Source organism: Crocodylus porosus, unplaced genomic scaffold (assembly GCF_001723895.1).
Source record: "Crocodylus porosus isolate Cpor-Errol unplaced genomic scaffold, CroPor_comp1, whole genome shotgun sequence".
Lineage (NCBI taxonomy): Eukaryota > Metazoa > Chordata > Crocodylia > Crocodylidae > Crocodylus > Crocodylus porosus.
In genome coordinates this window covers 58270495-58287331 of record NW_017728931.1, presented here as the reverse complement: position 1 = coordinate 58287331, position 16837 = coordinate 58270495, and the positions used below count along the sequence as shown (strand labels likewise).

Below are 16837 nucleotides of genomic sequence, written 5' to 3'. Positions count from 1 at the left end.
AATTTCTTTACTGTCCAAGTCCCCAAGGTCTGGAACAGCCTGCCATCGGAGGTGGTTCAATCACCTACATTGAACACCTTCAAGAGCAAATTGGATGCTTATCTTGCTGGGATCCTCTGACCCCAGCTGACTTCCTGCCCTTTGGGCGGGGGATTGGACTTGATGATCTCCCGAGGTCCCTTCCAGCCCTAATGTCTATGAAATCTATGAAATCTCTGACACAGAGAATACTGCTCCTGTGTTCCTTTATCGTCTGTACCAGCACTAGATGCTGTGGCACAAAGTGCTGCTTCAGTTTGTAAATAGTGTTCAGTTCCAGAGGCAGGCAGCGATGCATGTTTGCTCTTGTTGTTATATGTGATTTTCTGTGACACAAGTATTACTCACCTCTTAGGTTTTGTGATGACCTCTTGTAGCTTCTCATTTCTCAGTACTGATTCATAAGACATTAAAGGGTGCATTAATCTTTCTCTTCACTTGTTGGAGGCATATGCCACAGCCTCTTCCTTCAGCCTCTATTGCTACCATGGGAACTTACACAGCCAAGGAGAAAAATCCTGAGGTGTGAGGAGATGAGTGTCACAGGGAGTGCATTCCATCATATTTCCAGCAATATGCCTTCCTTTCTAATCCCTATAAGCCATGTTTATACTAGTCCCCTCCCGATAGGGAGTGAATGCTTATTTCAGACAATATCCCCACTGTGTTCTCCAGAGCCAGGTACTCCTTACAGAAGAGACAAATGCAACCTAACCTCATTACTAATACAACCATGTGGAAGAAGAGAGAGAACAAATCAAAGGTGATCATTCTCTGAAAGGGCATCACCAGTCAATCACTAAAGGTTCAACTTCATTGATAAAATCCTGAAAGAGCTTTTAGCAGAACTGAGTATGTCACGTCAGAAGGCCAGTTTGAGACATGAACGGTGCTCAAGTGGCATTTAAGGTTTCTTATGTAGTGGCCAAGTTGATGGCTGTGCCTGTGAGATGGGAGTTGCAAGGAATTTTGATACAACCAAGCCAAGGTCTTTTGGGGCTGAATATCTCGGCCTCAAACCAAAAATTCCTGAGAGTACTATAGACAAGGGCTGCAGTGGCAATATTACCTTCTGTAGTGGTCCTCAATGCTGGAAGAAGAATTTCAAGGAGAGCAACTCTCTTCATCTTTGGCTGCCATACAACCTAGGGCTTCAGGTGAAAATCAGTTTCAATAGCTATGTCAAGAATTTGCATCCTTCTCCCAGCTTCCATTCTCCATGACAACTGCCTGTTTCATTTCTTGAGTCCCTGGTCTTGGGATGAGCTCTGATCAGTGAGTTATCAGGATCATTTACAAAGGGTATCTTATCCCAGTTTCAAGGCATTCTGGTTCCTGGGTCTTTTCTGAGAAACATATCCTGAGCAGCTGTTTAACTAGAAGCTGTGGAGAAAGTGCCTCCTGCTATCAGGATGAAGGGTTTAGTTCCACTGCTACTTAACTGCAAAAAAGAAAGGGGATTGAAAGATCATCATCATTTTCCTTGCCTGTTGTCAAATTCTGGCCCTTTCCTGTAACATTTCCTCACTGGATCCTGTGTATTTATTTGTGATTCTTGAGCACCAAGGCATCCAGATCAGTGACAAACACTGAAATGTCTTTGTAGAAATGCTCCCATCAATACAGTCTTGTCTTTTCACCCTGTCCATGACCTTTGAATAGGCACCAAAGTTAGCTGTGGTGACTGCATAGATATGATGGCAAGGAATCCATAAAGTCCTCTTCTTGGGCAGTAAGGGTGCAAGGGACTGGTGCAAGGAAAATCATCACCTCCCAATAGGTGATAAAGTTTACTTGGACAAGAAACTTCTTAGTGCTCTTGAGTTCAAGATCAGCAGTGACCATCGCACACTGATTCTGACTCAAAGCAATAGGATTCATCTGGATAGTGTTAGATTCCAGTTTGTCCAGTATATATACTTCCCTAGTGAAATATCAGTCTATGCAAGGCTATTAGTCAACTACAGACTAATACTAGGAGACCAGTGGAGATGTGTAAAACTCCCGAGTAACATGTTGGCATGCTGCACAGCATGCCAGATATCATTTGCAACCTTTACAAAGGTGAATGATGTCAGGGTTTCTGCAGACAAACCCAGCGTGGTTCAGGAGGTCATAGTTCCATGGGCATTCCTGCCTTCACTAGATTGGCAGGGTGATTCAACCTAAGTGTATAGCAGAGTAAGGTTTTTGGTAATCTTATGCAGACTATGACTTGTTACAGGAGCCTTCATTCAGAGTGAGGTGTATACCCTCGTTAGCTGAAAGTTTAAGGAAAATGGTCCTTTAAGGAAGTCAGGCCTTCCGTAGTCATGAATTCAAAGCTGCCATACTGGTGTGCAAAGCATTTCTCCTATTGACAGGTCTGACATTACTGAATGCTGTGGACAACACCAGGGAAATTCTGTATCAACGAGCAAATTAAAAACAGCTGCCCTACCAGAAAGTACATGTGGTGCATCCATCAGCAAGCAAGTCAATAATGTTTCACCTCTTTAGCCTGCGGAGTACTTTGGACTACCTTGAAGGAGATATGTCAAGGAGCCACAAGTAGCCTGTCAAGAACTAAATTCTTCCTGGTACTTTCTACAGGCACAATTGTTATAAAACATTATAAATGGATCCATAGACAAATGTCAGATTTTTTTCAAGAGAAATCAGTGCCAGGCTCTGTATCAGACACCTTTCTAATACTTTATGCTCTGATAGTCTGCCTTTCCATCTATATCCAGGATACACAGGGCCTTGAGGAAAGGTTACTAGCATATGCCAAGTGATCTTGGTTCTTGGACGTTGTGAGCCTATGATTTCACTGGTCCTACCAGATATACTTTTGTAAAACAGTGGCTAATATTCCTGCATATGCCTGCCTGGATGCTGGTTGAATGGCCTCTCCTGAAATGGACAGTTCTGTCATGGACAGTTGTTCTTTCTGCATAAAAGAAAATCCTCAACTGGGTTGGTGTCTAAGGCCAAATACAGTGACTGCTTTCTCTGATAGCCAGGACCAAGGCTGTTGTATTAAACTGCTTGCTTCCTTTTAAAGCAATTTGGCTTGTTCCTCAATTTTATCCAAATGCACATGGCAATATTTACTTTATTGTTTTGCTGTACAAAGTCTTGCTGTCTCTTAGCTCCAAATCCTGGGGAAATTCCTAAAAAGACATGCACACCTCTTCCTACCATTTAGGATCTCTTGTTTCCTGGGCCTTCAGTTAAATGTTGACAAAAATGATGAGTGCTCACGCTGAGCCCCTGATCACCTGCTGTTCTTACCATTGGTCATTGAAGACAGTTATTTTTGTGACTGTTAAATTAGGTAGAAAGATGGGTAAAATTCAGGTCTTTGCTGCAAATCCCCCATACATAGTCATAAGAAAATAGGGCTAGAAGACACCTCATGAGGTCATTTAGTCCAGCCCCCTGCTCAAGGCAAGATCATCCCTGACTAAAGCATCCAAGCCAAGTGTCTGTTCTCCAGCCCCATCTTGAAAATTTGCAGGGATGTAGATTCTCTACTTTTCTAGGTAACTGTTCCAATACTTGACCAGCCTTATAGTCAAAAAGTTCTCCCTAATCTTCAAACTAAGTTTCTTCTGCTTCATTTTGAGGTCGTTGCTCCAGGTCCTTTCCCCTACAGCCACAATTTCTTCAACAACTTATTCATTTTATAAACCCCAGGTCCTTTTTTGCAGTACTGCACCCTAGCCAGTCATTCCCCAATCTGTATTTGTGCATTCAGTTATTTTGTCCCAAGTGCAGGACTTTGCATGAGTCCTAGTTAAACTTCATCTGATTGATTGTGGACCATTTTTCCAGTTGGTCCAGGTCATACTAGATCTAGTTGTACCCTCTGAAATGTTTGCAACTCCACCCAACTTGGTGTCATGTGCAGATTTGCTAAGTGAGCACTCAGTCCCACCATCCAAATTATTTGTAAAGATTTTAAACAATACCAGACCCAGGCCAGACACCTAAGGAACCCAACTTGATACCTTCTACCAACCAGACATAGCCATTGATGCCTACTTGCTAAAAACCATCATCCAACCAATTATGAATCCAACTTACAGCATCTAGCTTTTCTAAGTAATTCCTAACCTGGTCTACCATTATTCTAGGCTGTTTTTTCCTTTCCTGTCTTTGCAGCCAACTGGGCTTGTCATCTGATACCTACCTATTTGTGAAGGTGGAAGTAAAAAAGGCATTAAATACTTCAGCCTCCTCTGCATCAGTAAAAATAAATAAATAAATAAATAAATAAAAATGGTGAGAGAGATACAGATATATGCCTGTATATCTTCTTCCCCTCTACATGGCATTGGACAAGCTGCAGTTAGAGTACTGTGTCCAGTTTTGGGTGCTGTACTTCAAGGGAGATGTGGAGAATCTTGAGAGGGTTCAGAGGAGGCCACTTGTATGGTCAGAGGCCTGCAGGCAAGTCCCTGTGAGGAGAAACTAAGGGACCTAGATCTCTTCAGGCTTTTCAAGAGAAGGCTGAGAGGTGATCTTGTGGCTGCCTATAAATTAATCAGGGGAGGGCAGCAGGGCATGTACTAGGGCACCCCCTGGAGTAGCTAGGAACAATGGTCACAAATTGATGGAGAGCAGATTTAGGTTGGACATTAAAAAGAACTTCTTCACAGTAAGGGTTGCCAGAATCTGGAATGGGCTTCCAAGGGAGGTGGTGCTCTCCCCTACCATGGTGGTCTTTAAGAGGAGGATTGGATAAGCACCTAGCTGGGGTCGTCTGACCCCAGTGCTCTTTCCTGCCCAGGGCAGGGGGTTGGACTCAATGTCCTCCTGAGGTCCCTTCCGACCCTAACATCTAAGAATCAACATTTTGAATGCTTTAATCCAATCATTTACCTGTCTCTGTCTTTGTCTCTCCATATGTGTATAGATATATACAATCCTTATTTGTATAACAACATTTTTAAAATACTGTTATCCAATCATAGTGTTGGAAGGGACCTCAAGGGTTATCTGGTCCAACCCCCTGTCTCCATCTTCTCGGTCTTCTCTAGATTGGCAATCCCTTTTGTTCCAGCCTTTCCTCACATGACATACTTTCTAGACCTCTCTCATTTTTATTGGTGTTCTCTGTACTTTCTTCAGTTTGTCTCATCTTTGTTGAGGTGTGGACACAGTATAGTAATCAAGGAGAACAGAGCAGGGAAATCATTCCCCATGACTTGCATACAATACATCTGTTAATACATCCCAGTATACCATTCTCCCTTTTCAGCAATATTACCTTGATTTATTCTGCCTGTTATCTCGACTGTCTAGATATATTTCCGCAGTACTGCAGCCTACCTAATCATTTCCCCTTTTTTGTATTTATGCATTTAATTATTATTTCATGAGTGTAGTACTTTGCACTTTTCTTTATTACATTTCACCCTATTTATTTTTTCAATTCATCAAGGTCATTTTGAAAACCAATTCTGTCCTCTAAAGTGCTTGCAAACCCAGTATTTGCAAAGACTGTCTAAATACATTTGTTTCTGCTTGGTATTTGCTGTGTTTTGTGGCAAGAAAATCAAGCTGAATAGAACTCATTCGAATGGAGCTTAGTTGGCCTCTTTGTCCTACTTTGCTTGTGTTGTCATCTCAGAAATCTGTAGAGCAGGAATGTGATATTTCATCCACACTTTTAAATTCATTATTCCTTGAAAGTATTGTATTAAGTCTACGTGCTTTTTAGTGGGAAAGGAAGAGAGAAGGCATAGTTATTCTTAGCTGGCCTGTCTCTTAATATCAAGGTAATGGCTTGTTCATAACCACAAATAGAATTTTTATGGATATCACTCACATCACTGAAAGAACATTTACATGGTTTATAGTAAATGTGGTTTTTCAAAAAACACACTGTTTTTTATTTACTGAATGTTAGCTATCTATTTGGGGCAATGGGCAGCAGGCAACAATGTTGAATGATGTAGTGAGTTTGTGATTTGTATTACTATATGAAATGTACATTACTAGATTATTAGAGGTAGTGAGATTGAAGATCTGTTTAACTAAAAACAGCTGCATAGAATCTGTAGATTTTCTTCAAAACTTCAAATGGAAACTGTATGCTAGGTTTGGGCCATGTTTCTCTTATTTTCAGGAGACAATTGTAGTCACTGGATGCATTTTAATGATGCCACCAAAACCAGAAGTGGATGGGCCCAAGAATTATTACGTGAGTTTGAAAGCAACGTTGAATTACTTAAACAGGCCGTGAAGGATCATAACATAGATTCTCCTACTAAATCTCCACCTCACATTTCTCCTCAAAATATACAAGCAGGTACTTTATTGCCGTTCATGCATTATTCTTTACTTTGCTGTCTTCTGTGAATATTAATTATATCCACTATTGGACTATAATTTTAGATCACGGTCACTCTTGTTTCTTCCAGGCAAAGAACAGATGCCTAAAGGAACTTCTAGGACTTCTTCTGTATCTCCCCAGCAACCAAAGGGTAAACTGGTGTCTAGTCCTCTTGTGGTTAGACTTGCAGATTTCAATATATACCAGGTACATGCTTTTTCTGGTTGAGGAATTTGGGGCCTTTGCTAGTTTCATTTTTTTTCCTCGACTGTTAATTAGCCGTAACTTTTTAAAGACCCTGATCCAAAGTCTATTAAGGTCAATGTAAATCTTTCCACTGGCTTATTGGATTAGACAAGTGATTTTGAATCTTTTTGTACTTGAGACACCCCCTCATTGAACTCGATGTACTTTTCTGTAACTTTTGTGAATTAAGTGGTACACAATTTCAAAAACTAATTTGTAGATTACAGTGCTTGCTTAATTCCAGAGGGACCTGGCAGTGGGGATGGGAGATCATCCAGGCAGGGACAAGCTGAACCTGTGCTGTATCTGCTTATCTCCTAACACCTCACTTATGTCTTCATACACTACAACACCCTCAAAACATCTGGTGGCATCCCAAGGTGCTGTGGCACACTGGTTGAGAATCACTAGATTAGACCCAGACAATAATGTACCTTGGCATTTTGAATGTCTTGTCTTTGCTTTCTTAGACATGCATTTTATTTATTTATGTATTTCAGCATAATGTTAAAGCTATTTAAATCCTTCACTTAAAGTAGTATTTTTAATTGGATATTTTACAATATAATATAGTATTATTGCAAACTATATATTGTATAATGGATATTATTTTATATTTTTATATTCAAATTCTTCATCATTTGCTGCTGCTTTAGTTGTTCTCTTTAGTCCACATGCATCATCATAGGTGTGGGGTACAGGGTGCTGTACTACCCTCAAGGAGAGAATGGCAGTAGTATCGGGCTCAACTGGAAAAGGGGAGCTTTGAATTACAGCTGAGGTTCTACAAGAAACCTGCCAAGAAAAGATGTTATGTATGTGCTCAATCAGTGGATCTTCCAGTCACTCTGATCTCACCAGTCCCCCAGCCCTTTGGTGCTATGCCAGTTCCAGTAACCTAGTTAAAGTGATGATACTGCCAGATGCCATGTTTGGGTTTGAAATGGGTTTTTCCCTATACTTCATCTTTATTTGTAAAGCAGTGTAGCTGTTTGAGGAATTAGATTTTTTTTTTTGCTTTATTTTAGATGCTTTACTCCTTTTGCCTCTATCTCCATTTTCTCACTGATTGTCATTGTTTTTGTTGGATGGGTAGAAAGCTTCTTATTTTAAGTAGATATTTTGTATTTTGCAGTTTGTATAAATACATAGTTATCACATTATTACATGTATTATATATGTAACTTAACTTTCATTACATGAAATATATGTAACTTAAAAATATCTGGATTGGGAAGAAAGTCTTATAGGTGTTAGCTATCCACAATCATTACCTATGCTTATGTAAAATTAAATGCAATACAAATCAGCATCTATTGGATATTAAAAACAACTCAGCTATTTTGAGAGTAGGAAGCTGACAAGTAAAAAAATAAACAAAAAAAACCCTTGAGTAAAACCATTTTTTGTTCGGCCAGCAGGCATTTTTTTTAAAACTTAACGTATGCTTAAGGAAACCTAATATGATTGGGATCTTGGACAAATGACCGTATTTACTCAGTTCTAAGACAAGGTTTTTTCCCCATTTAGCGGGGGGCGAGAGGTTGCCCCTTTTAGAACTGCATATAAGGGAGGTGGGGGGGAGGGAGCGGGCAGCTGCTGTGGCTTGGGCTTCAGCCCCTACCTGGCTATAGCTACTTCCTGGCTGCCATCTCTGCACCCTGCCATCCCTCCTGCTCCCCTCCCCATGTAGCCTCTGGTCTCCCAACTCTCTCTCTCCCTCCCCCTTGCTCTGCAGTCTGTCCATGCTGCAGCCCAGGGTACTGAGTGCAGTCCCAGCCTGGCCCAAGAGCTGCAGCGCACAGCCTGCACAGTGCAGGGCTGGGTCTGTGCTCAGTGCCCGAGGCTGAAGCAGGGGTGGAGCCTACTGGCACGGAGCAAGGGTAAGGATGGAGGGAAGGGGGAGGTAGAGCTGAGAATGGGGTAAAGGCTGGGGAGGAAGGGGGAACATAGGCTGGAGAAGGATTTCATGGATTTCTAGGGTCAGAAAGGACCTATTAGATCATTGAGTTGATCCCCTGCTCTGGGCAGGAAAGAGCACTGGGGTCAAGTAATCCCAGCCAGGTGTTTGTCTAATCTCCTCTTGAACACCTCCAGGGTAGGGGAAAGCACCATCTCCCTTGGAAGTCCATTCCATATTTTGGAAACCTTCAATGTAAAGAATTTATTTCTGATGTTCCATCTAAATCTGGTCTCCTTCAGTTTATGGCCACTGTTTCTAGTAACCCCCAGGGGTGGTCTGGTAAACAGACTCCGCTTGATGAGTTTGTAGACAGCCACAAGATCACTTCTCAGCCATCTCTTGCAGAGGATGAAGAGATTCAGGTCCCTCAATATGTTGTCTTAGGATCTTACCTGCAGGCCCTCAACCATACATGTAGCCCTCCTCTGAACCCATTCCAGGTTATCCACATCCTTCTTGAAGTGCCACGCCCAAAACTGGATGCATACTCCATATGTGGCCTCACCAATGCCGCATAGAGGGGAAGTATCGCCTCCCTAGACCTGCTCATGATGCACCTACTAATGCAAGAAAGAGTGCAGTTAGCCTTACTTCGGCATCATTATTACATCATCACTTCGGCAACTCATGTTCATTTTTGCATCGACTATGATTGCAAGATCCCTTTCCGCTGCTGTGCTACTTAAAATGGTACTTCCCAGTCTATAGTGTATTGGTGATTATTTGTCCCCAGGTGCAGCACTTTGCACTTATCTTTGTTGAATTGCATCCTGTTCTGATCCACCCACTTCCTCAGTCTATCCAAATCCTCCTGAATTTGGTCCCTGGCCTCTAGTGTGTTTACTATACCCCATAGTTTGGTGTCATTTGGGAATTTAGACAGAATGCTCTCTATACCCTCATCCAAATCACTGAAGATATTGAACAGTACCAGTCCAAGGACAGAGCCTTGGGGGGGCACCACTGCCCACATCACTGCAGGTAGAAACTGACCCATCCACAACCATCTCTGGGTTTGTCCCATAAGCCAGTTTTCCATCCACCTGTCTATGAAAAAATTCACGTCACAGCTGCTTAGTTTACTTGTAAGAATTGGGTGTGATGCTGTGTCAAAAGCCTTTTTAAAATCCAGTAACATCTATCTCTACTCCTGCATCTAAGAACTTTGTGGCCCGGTCATAAAAAGAGACCAGGTTAGTCGGGCAGGATCTGCCTGCTATAAACCCATGCTGATTGCTCCATAACATTGTTTTACCTGCTGGCCCCCCACAAATGTGATATTTTATGACTTTTCTAAGGTCTTGCTAAGAACAGAGGGGAGGCTAACCGGCCTATAATTGCCCGGTTCCTCCTTCCTCCCCTTCTTAAAAATAAGGACCACATTGGCCCTTTTCCAGTCTTCTGGGACCTGTCCTGAGTGCCACAAGCACCCTAACAGTTGCACCAGTGGTTTTGCTGGGACACCGGCCAATTCCTTAGGTACCCTTGGGTGAAGATCATTGGGGCCTGCCGACTTAAATACATCCAACCCCTCCAAGTGCCCCTTCACTAGGTCACTGCTAGCTGTTAGTGGATTGGTAGCTCTCTCATGCCAGACTAAAATCTCATTGGGAGGTGTGTTTGTATCCATGTCCAGGAACACAGATGCAAAGAAATCACTTAAAAGCTCAGTTTTGTCCATCCTATCGGTTACAGTCCTGTCGTGGCCCTATGTTACCCTGTGCCATCTTCTTGCTCCCTATGTACTTAAGGGTAACAAAAAAGTCCTTCTTTGTTGCCAGCCTGAGTTCCGTTTATGCCTTGGCCTTTCTCACTGCTTCCCTGCAAGCGTGAGCCAAGCAGGTATACTCCTTCTTGGTGGCTGCCCCATGCTTCCACAGCCTGTAGGCCTCTCTTCCCATGTAGGCTCCTCTGGATTTCCCTGCTTAGTCAAGAGGGTTTCTTGGCTCTTTTGCCTCCCTTTATGTGGATTGGGACGGTACCCCTCTGTGCCTGCAGGATCAGTCCCTTGAGGAACTCCCACCCTTCCTGGACTGGGTAGCAGGGGGGAGGGGAGCAGGGGGAGTTGTAGAAGAGACAGGGAGGGGAGCAGAGGCAGTTGTGCCCCCCTGTTGATGCCGGGGGGACAGAGGGCACCCTGCCTTGGCAGCCATGGAAGTATGGTGTTCTGGTGGTGGCGGCAGCAGCAGCTCTGAGCCTCCCTGACCCACTCTGCCCTCCTGTGCTGGGTCCCACCCACTGGGCCGCAGAGGCAGCTCTTGCCCAGTTCCAGTCTGGCCAGGCTGAAGGCCAGTGCGAGTGCAGCTATCTGGGAGGGCATGTGCTCCCCTGACGCATTGCTTACAACTCCTTCCCCCCCCTACCCTGCCATGCATTGCCTATGCCCCCCATGCATCAGTTCTGCCCCCCCCGACTTACCTGCAGTTCTCTACCATGCTGCCTGGCTGCATTTTGCTCACATGCATGTGTGTGCACACATATGTACATGGGCCCCCTGCCTCTGATCTCCCTCCTCCCACTCCCTCCAGCCCAAGCAGCCCCTTGTAGGCTGGAACTCAGACAGCCTGCAAAGGAAACCTGCAGTTTCCTGGGGTGGGTTTTTCTTCTTTAAAGGGAAAAATCTGCAATTTGCTCTGTTAAAAGGGGGGAAATCTGTGATTTTTCCATAGAAAACCTGGATCCCTAGTGACGAGCACTGCACTGGACACTGCTTAATCCAAATCCTGCCTGCCATCTGGCAGCGTCAGTGGTTCCAGGGTAGTGCAGAGAGTGAGGTGGAGAGAGTTTCTTTTGGAGTCGTCTTCTCCTGACAGGTGGAAATCCTTCAGACTGCCCAGTTTGCAGACATGCCCCCCTTTTTTAACATAGATGTCTGTATTCAGGGTCATGGTGTTGATAGTGCAGCAATCTGGTTCTTGTTTGTGTGAACATTGGACAGCTCCAATGTTTGCAGCTAGTAAAGATAGGGAAGATAATGGAGATAAGGGTGATTTCTGCATGTGCCTGCTGTGTCCTGGCATTTGTGGATTCAGGGTATGTGGCACTAGCAGCACACCTCTTCTGCTGTACGTATACCCCAGAACAATGGGGTGCATTCAGACCGCCAACACTGGTGTTGTGGCTGCATATACATCACTGCTCATACCAGGTGCAACTAGAGATATATAGTGGGGTTTGCTACACTGTGCTTAGTGTTAGTGGAGATCCCATTTGTTAGATCAGGAGTGGGCAAAATGCGGCCCATGGGCCAGATGCAGCCTGCCGAGCCATTTTGTCTGGCCCATGGGACCCGTAAAAAATTTAGAAAATTAATATTTATCTGCCCCTGGCTGCCTGTTATGCAGCCCTCAATGGCTTGCCAAAACTCAGTAAGCGGCTGTCTGCCCAAAATAATTGCCCCGCCGCTGTTAGGTAGAACAGTCTTGCACTACTGGGTGCTATACTGAATAATTCATAAAAATCAAGTAGTATATTAATAACATTTTTCATTTCTTTTTCAGGTCTCTACAGCAGACCAATGTCGTTCTTCCCCTAAAACACTAATCTCTTGCAATAAAAAGTCACTTTATCTTCCACCAGAGATGTCAGCTATTCATATTGAATTCACTGAATATTACTACCCTGATGAAAAGGATTATCCTAGTAAGATTTTTTTTTTTCCTGCAAGATAAATCTTACATATTATAGTCATTTTTTGTGAAGCCTAACAGTAACTTCAGATTTGAAAAACATATTGCTTCATGGTTTACAACCAAAATTATTAATAGAGCTTGCACTGAATCATTTGTAAAGCAAACTTATTGTGAAACAAACACTTTACCATTTTCACAGTGTTTGCTCTGAGAAACCCACTTAAAGCATTGATTTTTCTTTCTTAATAAACATTGTATTTGAAGCCAGCATAGTGTTTTCACCAAGAAATAAAATATTGATTATGCAACATATACTTCGTTTGAATGTTTGCTTTACTTGGCTGCACAAAAGGAGTCAAACCCCTGGAATGTAATGAAAATGTAACAAAAGGTCTGTTCAAGGTATTTTAGTAATGTGGTAGAAGTCAATATTATCTTATGTATGAAAATCCTAGTGGGCTTCTCGTGGATGGTGTAGAGGAGAGTGACTCGCTTGTTGCCCTGCCCTTTCCTTGCAGTTGTGAGGTTTCCTTCCCTGCCCACCCCACCCCTTGTTCTCCCTCCTCTTTCTGACCCAATCTGTTCCATTTTAATTCTAGCCTTTTGCATGCTAGGATTGGACCTGGGAATTGCTTTGGGGTTAGAAGAAAGGAAGAATGATAGGACTTGGACTTCCTCTGACCTCCTACTGCTATTCTGCCTGATAAATAGCATAAAGGAGAGATTGTATGGCTCTGTATTTTTTGAAGATAAATGCTTATGCGTGCTTTTAATAATTTTTCATAGAAAATTGATTTTGTTTTGTGTTGTTTTCTCTTAGTTCCAGCTCCAAACTTGTATGTCCAGCTGAATGCTCTGCAATTCACTCTGGATGAGAGAAGCATTCTTTGGCTAAATCAGTTCGTGTTGGATTTGAAACAGAGTCTTACACAGTTCATGACCATGTATAAATTAAATGACAACTCAAAATCTGACGAGCATGTTGATGTTAGAATTGATGGACTAATGTTAAAGGTACAGTTTGGGAGGTGCTTTGGAACAAAATATTTTCTCTTTAACTCTGTAAAGTTATTAGCCAAATAACTTAAAAAAAGCGTCTGGAAAACTGAGCAGACTACAATGCAGAAAAGTGTGTGAGGAAGTACAGAGGACATGTGAGCAACTGCCATCTCTTCTAATATGGTCTTGGTTACAAGGGAGTTAGGAGCTGTAGCTCATTACAAACAACCCAAGTTGACAGTGTAGGCAGGATGCCTGAAATTGCAAGTAAGGAATGCAGAAGCTTGGCAGGAGCTGAGAGCTTCAGCAGTATTCTGGGTTCAGTGCAGAACTCCTAATACATCTCCTCTGTAAGGGTATGTTGAGAATACACAGTCTACATCCTTATCTTGTATAGGTAGAAGAAGGGCATTCTTTTCCTAACCATAAACTGCAAGCCTCGTTATGCACAGTTTTATATCTATTAAGCAGAGAAGAGTAGTAATTTGCTGAAATCACCATGTTTTTTTTTAATCTCATGTCTGTAGCTGTTTGAGGATGCCACTTGTAATAAATATGCCCTTGACACTACCTGGTTGTTCTGTCTGATGTTCCTTTAGCATTGTGGACTTTGGTGTGTGTGTAACTTAAAATAGTTTTACTAGCCACAGAGAGATTGTTTCTTGTGTATAACAAGATACTGTTTACTTCTCCATACCTTGCACTTCAGAGCTTTAGACACCTCATAAAATGGATGTATAAATCAGGGCTGTCCAATTATGGGGGTTGCATCTGGTGCTACCACGTGGCTTGAGCCATACTGGGGGGGGAGGGGTGGCAGGCCCTTGGAATCTGCTGTCCCTGGTGCCGCCCTCCCCACCCCCCCTGCGGCTATACTAGCACCATGCAGTAATGGGAGAGGTGGCTTTGGACTGCCGTATGGGCAGCCCTGTACTCGAGAACTGAACTCTTATGATTACAGATTTGATCAGTTTGTTATTCTGTGCATTTTAGGTTTGTGAAGACTTGGTTGAGAAACAAACAAGGATGCAAAATACAATTAAGTTGCCAAATAAATTTATCTTGATCTCTAAGAAGGGCAAAGAAATGCTCCAGAAGAAGAACTGGACTTCATAACTGCCATTTTTAGGGAGATTACAATATTTAGTTTATAAATTCTTACAATTATGTGATGGCCCCTGAAATAGTAAGATACTTTTCCTGACTGGTATTATTTGTGTGACTTTGGGAAAAGACCTGGTACTGTTTGAATAGCGGCTTGTAATAGCGATTATTTTTCTGGTTTGCTCTCATAATAATAACCATAAAGTGCAGTATTCTCCTTCAGATTCTTCATTAGCCTGTAGTAACAGGGGACCTGGACTCAGTGACCCCAGAGGTCCCTTCTAGTCTTATGCTCTATATCCCTCTAAGATCCACTGCAGGTAACCAAGGTATAGTTTCTGGATGCAGATAATCAAAATAATTTCTGGCATAAGAGAGAATTCTCTGAAAAGCAATGGAAGTGCCTCCTCCAGTCTGAATTCCCCCAGTATAACCATAGGGCGTAAGGCCACAGTGCGTTCACAGACCTGTGGTGCTAGGCTGTGGTGGGGAGGGGGTAGAGAATACCATGCCTCTTGGCCTCCCCCCACTGCCTGCTGGGGGCAGGAGGTCAGGGATAGGGGCTCAGTTTCCCCCCCTTGCCTGTCTCCCTTCCTGTGTGGTGCTAGAAGAGGGGCTCTGGTAGTGCAGTGGGGGACACTGGGCAAAAGTAGCCCTACCCACCCATCTGACACTGCAGTGTCAGACTCCATCTCCCAGGCTGTCATGTGGTGCTGGACAAGCAGACAGGGCTGCTTCCATCCAGCGTCCCCTATGGGCCCACCAACTGATTCTGTCTGGCCCACATGTAGGCGGTGGCTCCAACTCCAACCTCTGCTGGTGCTGCAGCTGGGTAGAATCAATTGGTGGGCTCAATACAGCCTGCAGGATGTATTTTGACCATCCGTGGCCTAAGGCCTTGTTATTTTTGTATGAGTATTGAATTTTCATATTGCCTAGTATCCTTGATCAACATTTTTGGAACACATGGAAAAACTGCACAACTGGAAGTTTATCTAACATACTTAGTCCACAGTAATATGCTTGCCAAGCTACAAAACTTATTTTCAATCTTTTCATTTATTTTACTTTGCATCACTTTCCTGTTTTCTTTTGAACTGCGTAGCTTTGTAGCCTATCTCCATGTAACTAGTATAATGTATTTTTCTGTTGCAGTTCATCATTCCGTCTGAAAAGAAACCTGAAATCCATAAGGATCAGCCACGTGCAATATCTATTCAGAGTTCTGAGATGATTGCTACAAACACAAGACACTCTCCAAACTGTAGACACTCTGACCTGGAAGCCTTGTTCCAAAACTTTAAAGATTGTGAATTTTTCAGTAGAACTTTCACCAAATTTCCCAAATCCAAAAATTTTAATCTTCTGCATCCAATCTTCCAGAGACATGCTCATGAACAAGACACTAAGATGCATGATGTTTATAAGGGGTATGTCACACCAAAGCTGAATAAATATGCACTAAAAACATCTGCAGCTACTGATGTCTGGGCTGTGCATTTTTCCCAGTTTTGGATAGATTACGAAGGAATGAAAAGTGGGAAAGGCCGACCAATAAGCTTTGTAGACTCATTTCCACTCTCACTTTGGATTTGCCAGCCAGTAAGATTTGCACAGTCACAAAAGGAACTGTTTTCTTATAATCGGACATCTTTTAACATTCCAAAAAGTGACTCAAGTGACCTCACTAATAGACTACAGCGCAAAAAACTTTTACAGGAATATTATAGGAGTGAGATGGAGCCCTTGACAAATGGCATTCAAAAACTTTGTTTTTCAGACAGCAGTTCAGGGGCTCTGTCTGCAAGTTCTTCGGATGCAGATATTCATGTCCTTGTTCATATTGAAAAGCACGTGAGCATGCAAATCAATCACTACCAATATCTTTTCTTGCTGTTTCTCCATACCTCTCTTGTAGTGCTTCTAGAAAACCTAAGGAAAGACGTAGAACAGGTGACAGGCAAACCTGCAAAGCAAACAGATGTTTGTATCGGGATCTTACTTAAAAGTGCAGACATAGCTCTTTTATTGCACCCAATAACTCAGGCAAATCCCTGCAAGTCTCCAGTTTTGGAAGAAGAAAGTCCTGTGGCATCAGACCTTTCCCCTTTGAAAAATGGAGAAGCTTTTGCATCAGAGAGCAAATTAACTGATACAACACAGACTGGTAGTGTTGATGTTAATTCTGTAACTGAGGTTAACAGAACAAATTTGATGGACTCTCTTGTGCCTCAATCAAGTAGTGACATAGATTTTCACAAGAGAATTTCATTTTTGGATGATTCTTCAGACAAATGCTTGGGGAAAACCAGTGAAGAAGAAAGCGGACTCTTCAGCAGAAGCGATTCAGAAGAAATATGTGGACCATTAGGTGACAAAAGTAGCTTGTACTATAGAGAGTCAGTGAATGTTTTAAACAGTGAAGAAGAATCTACTGAGTTTTTCACTGATAAAGATGACGACAAAAATATTCTTTCTAATAAATTAAATGACCAGGAAAGTGGTACTGGAGCTGATTTAGAATCAGAA

General features: G+C 42.7%; 1 protein-coding gene across 1 annotated transcript in view; it reads left to right on the top strand.

The window, feature by feature from the left end:
- Positions 1 to 16837, top strand: part of UHRF1BP1L (UHRF1 binding protein 1 like) — an 80481-nt gene that overhangs the window by 48732 nt on the left and 14912 nt on the right. The window contains 5 exon segments of the mRNA XM_019545123.1: positions 6158 to 6340; positions 6453 to 6571; positions 12074 to 12215; positions 13026 to 13219; positions 15464 to 16837. The exon segment at positions 15464 to 16837 is cut by the window's right edge and continues 7 nt beyond it. Of these exon segments, the coding sequence (XP_019400668.1) occupies positions 6158 to 6340; positions 6453 to 6571; positions 12074 to 12215; positions 13026 to 13219; positions 15464 to 16837 (2012 nt within the window).